The 12,240-nt window shown below is 49.7% G+C and overlaps 1 protein-coding gene across 1 annotated transcript; it reads left to right on the top strand.

Annotated features, from left to right (window-relative positions):
• The first annotated feature begins 210 nt into the window (after positions 1-210).
• Positions 211-11,870, top strand: ak8 (adenylate kinase 8). The gene is made up of 15 exons (XM_061072194.1): positions 211-294; positions 494-579; positions 1,019-1,103; positions 2,119-2,168; positions 2,579-2,662; positions 2,798-2,854; positions 6,146-6,227; positions 6,311-6,382; positions 6,583-6,783; positions 10,467-10,589; positions 10,679-10,768; positions 10,855-10,993; positions 11,100-11,180; positions 11,325-11,454; positions 11,760-11,870. The coding sequence occupies exons 2-15, from the start codon at positions 499-501 to the stop codon at positions 11,847-11,849; spliced, it is 1,365 nt and encodes a 454-aa protein (XP_060928177.1). The 5' UTR covers positions 211-294; positions 494-498; the 3' UTR covers positions 11,850-11,870.
• Positions 11,871-12,240: the final 370 nt, after the last annotated feature.

Genomic DNA, 12,240 nt, shown 5'->3' with positions numbered 1-12,240 from the left:
GGAGCCGAAGAATCAGTCTCGTCGCGCAGCTGTGACGTGTTAGGACAGCGGCTGAATCACCGCGACTCCTTCATGGCGTTGCTAGGAGACGGCCACAGCCCCGCCCCTGACGCGCTGTGATGATGTACCCTAGCAACGAGCAGCCGCTCCATAGCAACCGTCTGTAGCCGTCTGGGTAGCCTGGTGCTAGTTGGATCCGGTGGTTTGAAGCTAGCTACGTTAGTTTGAACTAACCGGACCTGTTTGTGTTCCCGCCATCTGACCGACGAGCAGGAAGTGACCTCAGCTGCTCAGGTGAGAGTCACTTATAAAAGCTAATGACGTCATGAAGGTTCTGCAGTGTTCGGCTGCTGTGTCACGAGACAGGCTTCACACGTCATACTTTAATAACCTGATAGGAAGGAAAGCTCTGTGACGTCACTCTGGTGTCTGTGCTGTGTGACGTCATGTCTGTGTGTGACGTGTTCATGGAGCCGTCGTGATGTCTCTGCAGGAGACATGGAGAAGAGGGCGGAGCCTCTGGTTCCTCCTCACATGTCGGGTTATGCCGACAAACATGGCGTCTTCCACCTGCTGCAGGTAAAGAACCGGAAGCTGACGTCATCACCTTCATGTAGTGTGTGGAACAAACTGTCAACTGTGTGTGTGTGTGTGTGTGTGTGTGTGTGTGTGTGTGTGTGTGTGTGTGTGTGTGTGTGTGTGTGTGTGTGTGTGTGTGTGTGTGTGTGTGTGTGCGTGCGTGCGTGCGTGCGTGCGTGCGTGCGTGCGTGCGTGCGTGCGTGCGTGCGTGCGTGTGTGTGTCTCTGTCTGTCTGTCTGTCTGTCTGTCTGTCTGTGTGTGTGTGTGTGTCTGTGTGTGTGTGTGTGTGTCTGTGTGTGTCTGTGTGTGTGTGTGTCTCTGTCTGTGTGTGTGTGTGTGTGTGTGTGTGTGTGTGTGTGTGTGTGTGTGTGTGTGTGTGTGTGTGTGTGTGTGTGTGTGTGTGTGTGTGTGTGTGTGTGTGTGTGTGTGTGTGTTACAGAGCTTGGTCTCCAGTGTGTTGACTGACCAGCCTGAGGACCCGGTCTCTTACCTGATCTCAGTTCTTCAGAGGCGGAGCTTCAACAGTAAGACGTCAGCTGATCATCAGTCATGAGCTCCTGAGTGGGATGAGTTATCTCCATGGTAACGCTGTGATGAGTGACACTTCTTATCGGTTTGTGACGAGTCGTGAATGAAGCATTTCCGTCACTAGGTGGAGCTGTAACTCATCACATGCTGTAATTAAAGATGGATGAAATGACGCCTCCTTTAAGTGAAGCCAAATCCTGAGAGACTTTGGCTTCATTTCCAGAGGAAGTGGAGACGTGATCTTTGTGGACAGTGTCTGATCCAGTCTCAGAGTTGTGATAACGCCGCGTTCCATTGCAGCTCGGAGTAGCCGACCTCTGAGTGTGGATAAGGTCAACACCTTGTCTTCCTGCTGCTGACCTCCGACCTCCGACCTCTGCAGCTCATCCAGGATGCAGCAGCTCGACTGGGTTTTAACCTAAATTCTCTCACACTCCTCCGCTCCCTTCACTGGCTCCCAGTGGCCGCCTGCATCCGGTTCAAAACACTAGTACTTGGTACCATGCTGTGAACAGATCAGGTCCAGTCTACATCCAGGACCTGGTCAAACACTACACACCAGCCCGTTCACTCCGCTCTGCTTCGGCCAATCGGCTCGTTGCTCCTTCACTGCTAAACACTCGTCACACTCACGCCTGTTTCCTGTCCTAGCTCCTGAACGCTGGAACCAGCTCCACATCGACATCCGGACATCTGAAAGTTTACACATCTTCCGCAGAAAACTAAAAACACACCTCATCCGACTGTACCTTGAATAATAAAAAAAAAAAACTAACCACTTTTGAAACTAACACTTTGGTAGCACTAAAATGGCTTATAGCACTTTGTAGTTTTGCTTTATTTAGAAGAAATTGTACTGTCTTGATTCTTGTTGTTCTGGGTTTGTTCCCTCGGGGTTGATGCACTTATTGTAAGTCGCTTTGGATAAAAGCGTCGGCTAAATGAGATGTAAACACGGCTCCTGTGCTGTGGAACGAGCCTGAGATCAGCTGCTAACTGTGTGTGTGTCAGTCCCCAGGGTCCTGGTGCTCGGCCCCCCGGCTGCAGGCAAACACACGCTGGTGAGTTTCACTTCATATCTGACGTGTTGATGTAGTTTAATTAGATTTACTGTAAAATGTTGTTATGCTCCCGCGTTCAGAAACACTTTCCTCAAACCTGTCTTGGTTTTAGCTCCTGTCTCTTTAAGACCCCCTCCCTGATAAAGCCCCGGCTGCTCTGATTGGTCAGCTGCTCAGCTCTGTTGTGATTGGTCAACCACTTCCATTGTGTGTAGGAAATGTGGGATTCTCACTTCACCTGATTCTGTTAACGGGTGTTAGCGGGTCGTTCTGACGTTTACACAGCAGAGGTAGTGTCATGTGACCTTTGACATGTAATTAGCGTGTTATACGTGTCGCTCGTCTGATGGAGCAGAGACCATCGAGACTGCTGATGTCATCACGTCTTCTTCTTCTGTCCCGTCCTTCAGGCATCGAAGCTGAGCGCTGAGCTGAGAGCTGTTCATGTGACCGCCGAGAGTTTACTGAAGGACCAATCAGAGCTGAGCACACAGGCACGACAGTACACACACACACACACACACACACACACACACACACACACACACACACACACACACACAGTAAGACAAGCAGTAGTCTGGCCTTTGAGGATGTCATCAGTGATGTCACCATGTTGTGTTCAGCAGCTTCCTGTGGAGCAGCGTGTTCATCAGAGACTGAGAGAGCTGGACTGTTTCCACAGGGTGAGTCCGAGCAGCAGCGCCCCCTGCTGCCACACACTGGTCACTGTGCTGCAGCGCCCCCTGCTGCCACACACTGGTCACTGTGCTGCAGCGCCCCCTGCTGCCACACACTGGTCACTGTGCTGCAGCGCCCCCTGCTGCCACACACTGGTGCTGCTCTCTGAGTCGTCCACTGATGTTAGGAAAGAAATAACATGTTTCAACGTTTCTCTCTCTCTGTCTCTCTCTCTGTCTCTCTCTCTGTCTCTCTGTCTGTCTCTCTCTCTCTGTGTGTGTCTCTCTCTCTCTCTCTCTCTCTCTCTGTCTGTCTCTCTGTCTCTCTCTCTGTCGCTCTGTCTGTCTCTCTGTCTCTCTCTCTGTCGCTCTGTCTCTCTCTCTGTCTCTCGCTCTCTGTCGCTCTCTCTCTCTCTCTGTGTCTCTCTCTCTCTCTCTGTCTGTCTCTCTCCACCTCTCTCTCTCTCTGTGTCTCTCTCTCTCCCTCTGTCTGTCTCTCCACCCCTCTCTCTCTAATTCTGTCTCTCTCTCTCTCTCCCTCTGTCTGTCTCTCCACCTCTCTCTCTCTCTAATTCTGTCTCTCCACCTCTCTCTCTCTCTCTCTCTCTCTAATTCTGTCTCTCTCTCTCTCTCTCTCTCTCTCTGTCTCTCTCTCTCTCTCTGTTTCTCTCTCTCTCCCTCTGTCTGTCTCTCTGTCTCTCTCTCTCTTTGTCTGTCTCTCCAGCTCACCCTCTCCCTCTTCTGTCTCTCTCCACCCCTCCTTCCTCTGTCTCTCTCTGTGTCTCTCTCTCTCCCTCTGTCTGTCTCTCCACCTCTCTCTCTCTCTCTAGTTCTGTCTGTCTCTCTCTCTCTGTCTGTCTCTCTCTCTGTCTCTCCCTCTGACTCTCTCCACCTCTGTCTTTCTGTCTCTCTCCCTCTGACTCTCTCCACCTCTGTCTTTCTGTCTCTCTCTCTCTGTCTCTCGCCACCTCTGTCTTTCTGTCTCTCTCTGTCTCTCTCTCCTGCTGTGATGATAATAATTAGCGCTCTGGTTACTGCCTCTGTCTGTCTCTTCACCTCTCTCTCTCTAATTCTGTCTCTCTCTCTCTCTCTCTCCCTCTGTCTCTCTCTACCCTTGTCTTTCTCTCTCTCTCTCCCTCTGTATTTCTCTCCACCTCTCTCTCTCTCTCTCTCTCTAATTCTGTCTGTCTGTCTCTCTCTCCCTCTGTCTCTCTCCACCTCTGTCTTTCTGTCTCTCTCTCTCTCTGTATCTCTAGTTCTGTCTGTCTCTCCACCTATCTCTCTCTCTGTATCTCTAGTCCTGTCTGTCTCTCCACCTCTCTCTCTCTATTTCTCTCCCTCTGTCTCTCTCCACCTCTGTCTCTCTCCACCTCTGTCTTTCTGTCTCTCTCTCTCTCTCTGTATCTCTAGTTCTGTCTGTCTCTCCACCTATCTCTCTCTCTGTATCTCTAGTCCTGTCTGTCTCTCCACCTCTCTCTCTCTCTCTCTCCCTCTGTCTCTCTCCACCTCTGTCTTTCTGTCTCTCTCTTTCTCTCTCTCCTGCTGTGATGATAATAATTAGCGCTCTGGTTACTGCTTTGTTGTACTACAATTCCCAGCAGGCCGAGCAGCGTGTTGGTGCGTGTCCCCGGAGAGCGTGTGATCAAGGCCACGCGTGTGTGACACATGACGATGTTGTCGTCCTCTCTGCTGCTCCTCATTAGCATCACATCCTGTTTCCTGTCAGCGTTGATTAGGACACGAGAGCTGCTCTCTGATCACTTAAAGACAATGAACCAACACAACAACACAACACAACAACAACACAAACTGAAGCTAAGTGAACAGCTGCCCTCTGCTCTGCTGTGAGACAAGAGAAACACACACATGGCCCCCCCCCTCGGTGTCAAGTAGAGAAACTGTTTCCACTCACTAACATCAGTGCTCTGTCTCTAACGTGAACAGAAACCATCTTCCCTCCCCCGGGGTCACATGACTCTGCAGTAGACAGGTTGTAATTGGTTCTGATCGGCAGTGATGGGAACATGACACCCGGGCCAACGCACTAATTTGACAGACAGCGAGGTGAGAGAGCGACTTGGTAATGCTCGAGGAAAACACAGAAAGACAAACTCCTCGCCTGCCAATGGGAAAGTTTTTAACAAAAGAACCTCTAATGTTTCTGCTAAGTCGCCTTTTCCTTCAATAACCAAGATCAACACAGAATGGTGGTTGACTGTTTTTACCGATGGCTCCTCGGAGTCACTAGGAAGGTTCTTGAGGGTTCTCTGGAGGTCATAAGGTCCTGTATGATGAGTTTCTAAGAGCTTTTGAGTGGAGGAGGAGTGGTCGCTGCTCTGGAGGCTCGAGGTGGAGCACACACTGATGATTGCAGAAGTTTTATGGTTGGTTCTGTGTTTTGTTTGTCAGTAATCCAGTCGATTCTCAGGGTTCTATGCTTGGAGTGTAAAGATCCAGCCTGTGGCCCTTTGCAGAGGTCGATACTGATCAACGTGTTTCCATCACGTTCTGTTGGCTTCTCTGCTGCTGTGGTTCCTCTTTGTTCTCTCACCAGGAAATCTGCAAATCTGATCTGAATTTATTTCTGTTTGACTCCTCTGAACATTTTAGTTTGTTCCAACAAGAAAACACGTCTGTCAATTGTCTCTATAACTGTGTGTGTGTGTGTGTTTGTGTGTGAGTGTTTGTGTGTGAGTGTGTTTGAGTTGAGCAGCTACTTTGATCTGTTAATGTTGGTTTGTGGCTGCAGGCTAAACTCATCACAAACACACACCAGAGATTGTGTGTGTGATGTCTTCATCGTCTTTGTGTCAGTGGGGGACGATGATTGACAGCTCCCCGCCTCCCTACTGTTACAGCAATTACTCCACATGTCTGACTTTCAGTGACTGTATATAAATATGATCACTGACTGTATATAAAGATGATCACTGACTGTATATAAAGATGATCAGTGACTGTATATAAAGACCAAGTCTCAATCTTTTATGTAAAATGCCTCAACTGGTGCCTAACAAACAGCCGGGGGACTTTAGAGACCAAACACAGAGAGAAAAGTTCAACATTGATGTGAAGCTGATCATGTTTTTCAGAGTAAACAACACAATGACACTCAGAAACACACACACTGACAGCCATACACAGACACACACACTGACAGCCATACACAGTGTCAGTGCTGCTGCTCCTGTCGTCTGTCTTCAGCCTGTGAGGCAGCACTGAGGGAATCGCTTGTTTCACACAGAGGATCTATTCAGATTTAATGTGTGTGTGTGTGTGTGTGTGTGTGTGTTACAGGGCTGGGTTCTGGAGGGAATCCCTCAGACTCGTCTTCAGGCTCTGACTCTTCAACAGGCCGGAGTCGTCCCTGAACACGTTGGTGAGAAGAAAACTATCAAATGCACAATTTGTACAGTTTATGCAGTCACTGAAACACACTGTGTGTGTCTGTGTGTGTGTCAGTGATACTGGAGGCTTCTGATGATGTGTTGTTGGAGAGGAGGGAGGGGAAGCTGGTCGACCCACTGACAGGAGGTGAGTCAGTGTAATGTATGTATGTGTTTGTGTGTTTTTGTGCGTTTATATGCGTGTGTGATGGAATTACATTCGTGAGCTCTGCACACTTCTGTGGCCCACAATGCACCTGGCTCTCTGGATTGTGGAACATGAGACTCATCTGTGGACATTTCAATGTATCTCTGTACAATGATTATATATGACATCACTTCCTGCAGACGTGTACCATCAGACTTTCATCTGGCCGGCCAATGACATCATCGCCCAGCGTCTGGAGAAGGGGCGGGGCCCATCAGAGGCGCATTACCTCGCTGAGCTGCAGCGTTTCCACGGCGAGGTCACAGGTCTTAGCTCCGCCTATCAGCACGTCCTGAAGATCATCAACAGTGACCAACCACACGCTGACGTCTACCAACAAGGTTCAGACTCACAAAACAACCAATCACACGCTGACGCTGCTTTTCATTGAGCTGAAGCTTTCATCCAAAGCGACTCACAATAAGTGCATCAACAACAGAACAACAACAACCAATGGGCTGTGAGGTTAGACCAGGTCCTGGATGGAGACTGGATCCGGTCACAGCACGGTACCAAGGGTTCTGAAACGGATGTGGGCAGCTACTGGGAACCAGTGCGGGGGGGGGGGAGTGAACTCAGGTTACAGACCAGTCACTCACTCTCCAGGACAGAGAAGTGTTGATGAGATGGGTGAGAAAAGGAAGAAGGTCAGGAGCGATAGACTGGATGAGAGGGGGTCAAGGGGGCAGGTGGTCGGGGGGGCGGAGGTCACCAAGGTAAGAACTCGATTTGGAGACGGGGATGAAAGAGGAAAGTGATGAAGATGAAGATGATGGAAATGTAGTTATAGAAGGAGGATTAGAAAATGAGGAGTGTAGATCATCTGACTTTTTTTTGTAAAGTAGTGGACAAAGTGGGAGAGTTAGGATGCATGGGTGAGAGAGTCCGTGGAAGGGAGAAAAACAAAGGGAGAGATAGACAGGACAGGTCCAGAGTCTCTGGAAGTGGTCTTCAGTTTGAGAGAGAAAGAGAGAAAGTGGGCGGAGACAAGTGTGACAGTGAGGTTGGAGGTGGAGCAGCTTCTGGACAGATGACTCCTCCCTCTGGATGTTAAGTTACAGCTGTAACTGTCACAGCATGAAGTCAAAAGACATCGGGGTACACACTGACTCACACTGACTCACACTGACACACACTGACTCACACTGACACACACTGACACACACTGACTCACACTGACACACACTGACTCACACTGACTCACACTGACACACACTGACTCACACTGACACACACTGACTCACACTGACACACACTGACTCACACTGACACACACTGACACACACTGACTCACACTGACACACACTGACTCACACTGACACACACTGACTCACACTGACACACACTGACACACACTGACTCACACTGACACACACTGACACACACTGACTCACACTGACACACACTGACACACACTGACTCACACTGACACACACTGACTCACACTGACACACACTGACACACACTGACTCACACTGACACACACTGACACACACTGACTCACACTGACACACAATGACTCACACTGACTCACACTGACACACACTGACTCACACTGACTCACACTGACTCACAATGACTCACACTGACTCACACTGACTCACACTGACACACACTGACTCACACTGACTCACACTGACTCACAATGACTCACACTGACTCACAATGACTCACACTGACTCACACTGACTCACACTGACTCACAATGACTCACACTGACTCACACTGACTCACACTGACACCGACTGACTCACACTGACTCACACTGACACACACTGACTCACACTGACTCACACTGACTCACACTGACTCACACTGACACACACTGACACACACTGACTCACACTGACACACACTGACTCACACTGACTCACACTGACTCACACTGACACACACTGACTCACACTGACACACACTGACACACACTGACACACACTGACTCACACTGACTCACACTGACTCACACTGACACACAATGACTCACACTGACTCACACTGACTCACACTGACTCACACTGACACACAATGACTCACACTGACACACAATGACTCACACTGACTCACACTGACTCACACTGACTCACACTGACACACACTGACTCACAATGACTCACACTGACACACAATGACTCACACTGACTCACACTGACACACACTGACTCACACTGACACACACTGACTCACACTGACTCACACTGACTCACACTGACTCACACTGACACACACTGACTCACACTGACTCACACTGACTCACACTGACACACACTGACTCACACTGACTCACACTGACACACAATGACTCACACTGACTCACACTGACACACACTGACTCACACTGACTCACACTGACACACAATGACTCACACTGACACACAATGACTCACACTGACACACACTGACTCACACTGACACACACTGACACACACTGACTCACACTGACACACACTGACTCACACTGACTCACACTGACTCACACTGACACACACTGACTCACACTGACTCACACTGACACACACTGACACACACTGACACACACTGACTCACACTGACACACACTGACTCACACTGACTCACACTGACTCACACTGACACACACTGACTCACAATGACTCACACTGACTCACACTGACTCACACTGACTCACACTGACTCACACTGACTCACAATGACTCACACTGACTCACACTGACACACACTGACACACACTGACACACACTGACTCACACTGACTCACACTGACTCACACTGACTCACACTGACACACACTGACTCACACTGACTCACACTGACACACACTGACACACACTGACTCACACTGACACACACTGACTCACAATGACTCACACTGACACACAATGACTCACACTGACTCACACTGACACACACTGACTCACACTGACTCACACTGACACACACTGACTCACACTGACTCACACTGACTCACACTGACTCACACTGACTCACACTGACACACACTGACTCACAATGACTCACACTGACACACAATGACTCACACTGACACACACTGACTCACACTGACTCACACTGACTCACACTGACTCACACTGACTCACACTGACACACACTGACTCACACTGACTCACACTGACTCACACTGACACACACTGACTCACACTGACACACAATGACTCACACTGACTCACACTGACACACACTGACTCACACTGACACACAATGACTCACACTGACACAAACTGACTCACACTGACACACACTGACTCACACTGACACACACTGACACACACTGACTCACACTGACACACACTGACTCACACTGACTCACACTGACACACACTGACTCACACTGACACACACTGACACACACTGACTCACACTGACACACACTGACTCACACTGACTCACACTGACTCACACTGACTCACACTGACTCACACTGACTCACACTGACTCACACTGACACACAATGACTCACACTGACTCACACTGACACACACTGACTCACACTGACACACACTGACTCACACTGACTCACACTGACTCACACTGACTCACACTGACTCACACTGACACACACTGACTCACAATGACTCACACTGACTCACAATGACTCACACTGACTCACATTGACTCACACTGACTCACACTGACACACACTGACACACACTGACACACACTGACTCACACTGACTCACACTGACTCACACTGACTCACACTGACACACACTGACTCACACTGACTCACACTGACTCACACTGACTCACACTGACACACACTGACACACACTGACTCACACTGACACACACTGACTCACACTGACACACACTGACTCACACTGACTCACACTGACACACAATGACTCACACTGACTCATAGTGAGACTTTAACACACGTATGTTTGACTCAAAAATATGATAATATTCTGATAAACAGTTTCAGTCTATTGTAAATTTCTCACTGACGCTGGTGTTCTCTCTAAACGACTGAACTCTGTGTGTGTTTGTATGTTTGTGTGTTTGTGTGTTTGTGTGTGCGTTTTATCAGTGCTGGCTTTTGTCCGGACTCGACATTGTTCCAGAACTCCTAGAATCCTCCTGCTGGGTCCACCTGGGTCGGGGAAGAGTCACCAGGCCAGACTGCTGTCAGAGAAATACAAGATGCTGGATGGTACACACACACACGCACACACACACACACACACACACACACACACACACACACACACACACACATTCCCATCATGTCCTCTCTCTCAGTGTGTTGTGATCAGCTGATCAGCTCCGCAGCAGCTGATGGTTCAAGCCTTGGACAAAAGATTCAATCATATCTGGATGATGAACAACCAGGTAACACACACACACACAGACACACACACACACACACAGACACACACACACTGTGACTGTGTTGATTAGTTTCCCTGTTGCTGCAGCTCCAGACGACCTGGTGCTGCAGGTTCTGGAGCGACATCTGAGCCAAGTAGACCCGCGCAGAGGCTGGATCCTGCACGGGTTCCCCCGAGACCTGCAGGGGGCGCTGAGGCTGCAGGAGTCCCAGCACCAGCCCAACAGGTACCGACCAATCACAGTCCCTGACTCGTCCGGGTCGACCAGCGTTTAACCCTCGATGCTACGTGCTAACAGCTGATGAATGATGATGTCATCCTCTTGCTCTCAGGGTTTTCTTCCTGGAGCTGACGGACGACGTCTGTGTGGAGAGAATCAGTCTGAGAGCGACAGACCCAGTGAGCGGAGAAAGGTCAGTCCAACCCAACCAAGAGCAGGACCCTAAGTCTGATCTTCATCCAGGACCAGGACCAGGACCAGGACCAGGACTCTGACCCTGACCTTGAATCTGACTCTGACCCAGGTCCAGGAATCTGACTGCATCTTTCTCCTGCAGGTTTCACGCTGTGACTCGACCGGCTCTGAGCTCTGAGATCCAGAACCGCCTGGAGACCAGACCAGAGGACAGACCTCCCACTGTGACACACACTCTGAACCAGTGCAGGACACACACTGCTGCTCTGCAGGTACCGCACACACATTACACTTGTATCCATGAGCTCAGGGCTGATGTGTGGCTCGGGTGTTTAGCGTCGTAAAAGTTAACATATCTGATTAAAAGGGGAAATAGGCTTTATACATCATTAATGTGTAAAGTATTAATTACATTCTCTAAAATATAAACGTCAAAGAAAGAATCTTGTCATTCCTGAGCTCGTTCAGAGCAGCCGGGTTCATTACTGAGGCCGAGAGCCACACATACTTTAATACTCTGATCCTATATAAGTAGCTTCACATGTCAGATAAATGTGTGTGTGTGTGTGTGTGTCAGTCTGTCTATCCAGATATGGTTCTCATTGATGCTGATCAGGATCCTCACTCTGTGTTTGAGGCTCTGGAGAGCAGATTAAATTCTGTCTGATTCAACCGGACTCACCCTGACTCACCTGGACTCACCTGGATTCACCCGGACTCACCCGGACTCACCTAGACTCACCTAGACTCACCTAGACTCACCTGGATTCAACCTGACTCGGCTGGACTCACCCGGACTCACCTAGACTCACCTAGACTCACCTAGACTCACCTGGATTCAACCTGACTCGGCCGGACTCACCTAGACTCACCTAGACTCACCCGGACTCACCTGGATTCAACCTGACTCGGCCGGACTCACCTGGATTCAACCTGACTCGGCCGGACTCACCCGGACTCACCTGGATTCAACCTGACTCGGCTGGACTCACCCAGACTCACCTGGACTCACCCAGATTCACCCGGACTCACCCGGACTCACCCTGACTCGGCTGGAC

The sequence above is a fragment of the Limanda limanda genome, chromosome 5 (genome assembly GCF_963576545.1).
Source record: "Limanda limanda chromosome 5, fLimLim1.1, whole genome shotgun sequence".
Lineage (NCBI taxonomy): Eukaryota > Metazoa > Chordata > Actinopteri > Pleuronectiformes > Pleuronectidae > Limanda > Limanda limanda.
Note: the sequence above shows the minus strand (reverse complement) of the source record. Positions and strands in the feature narration are given on the sequence as shown.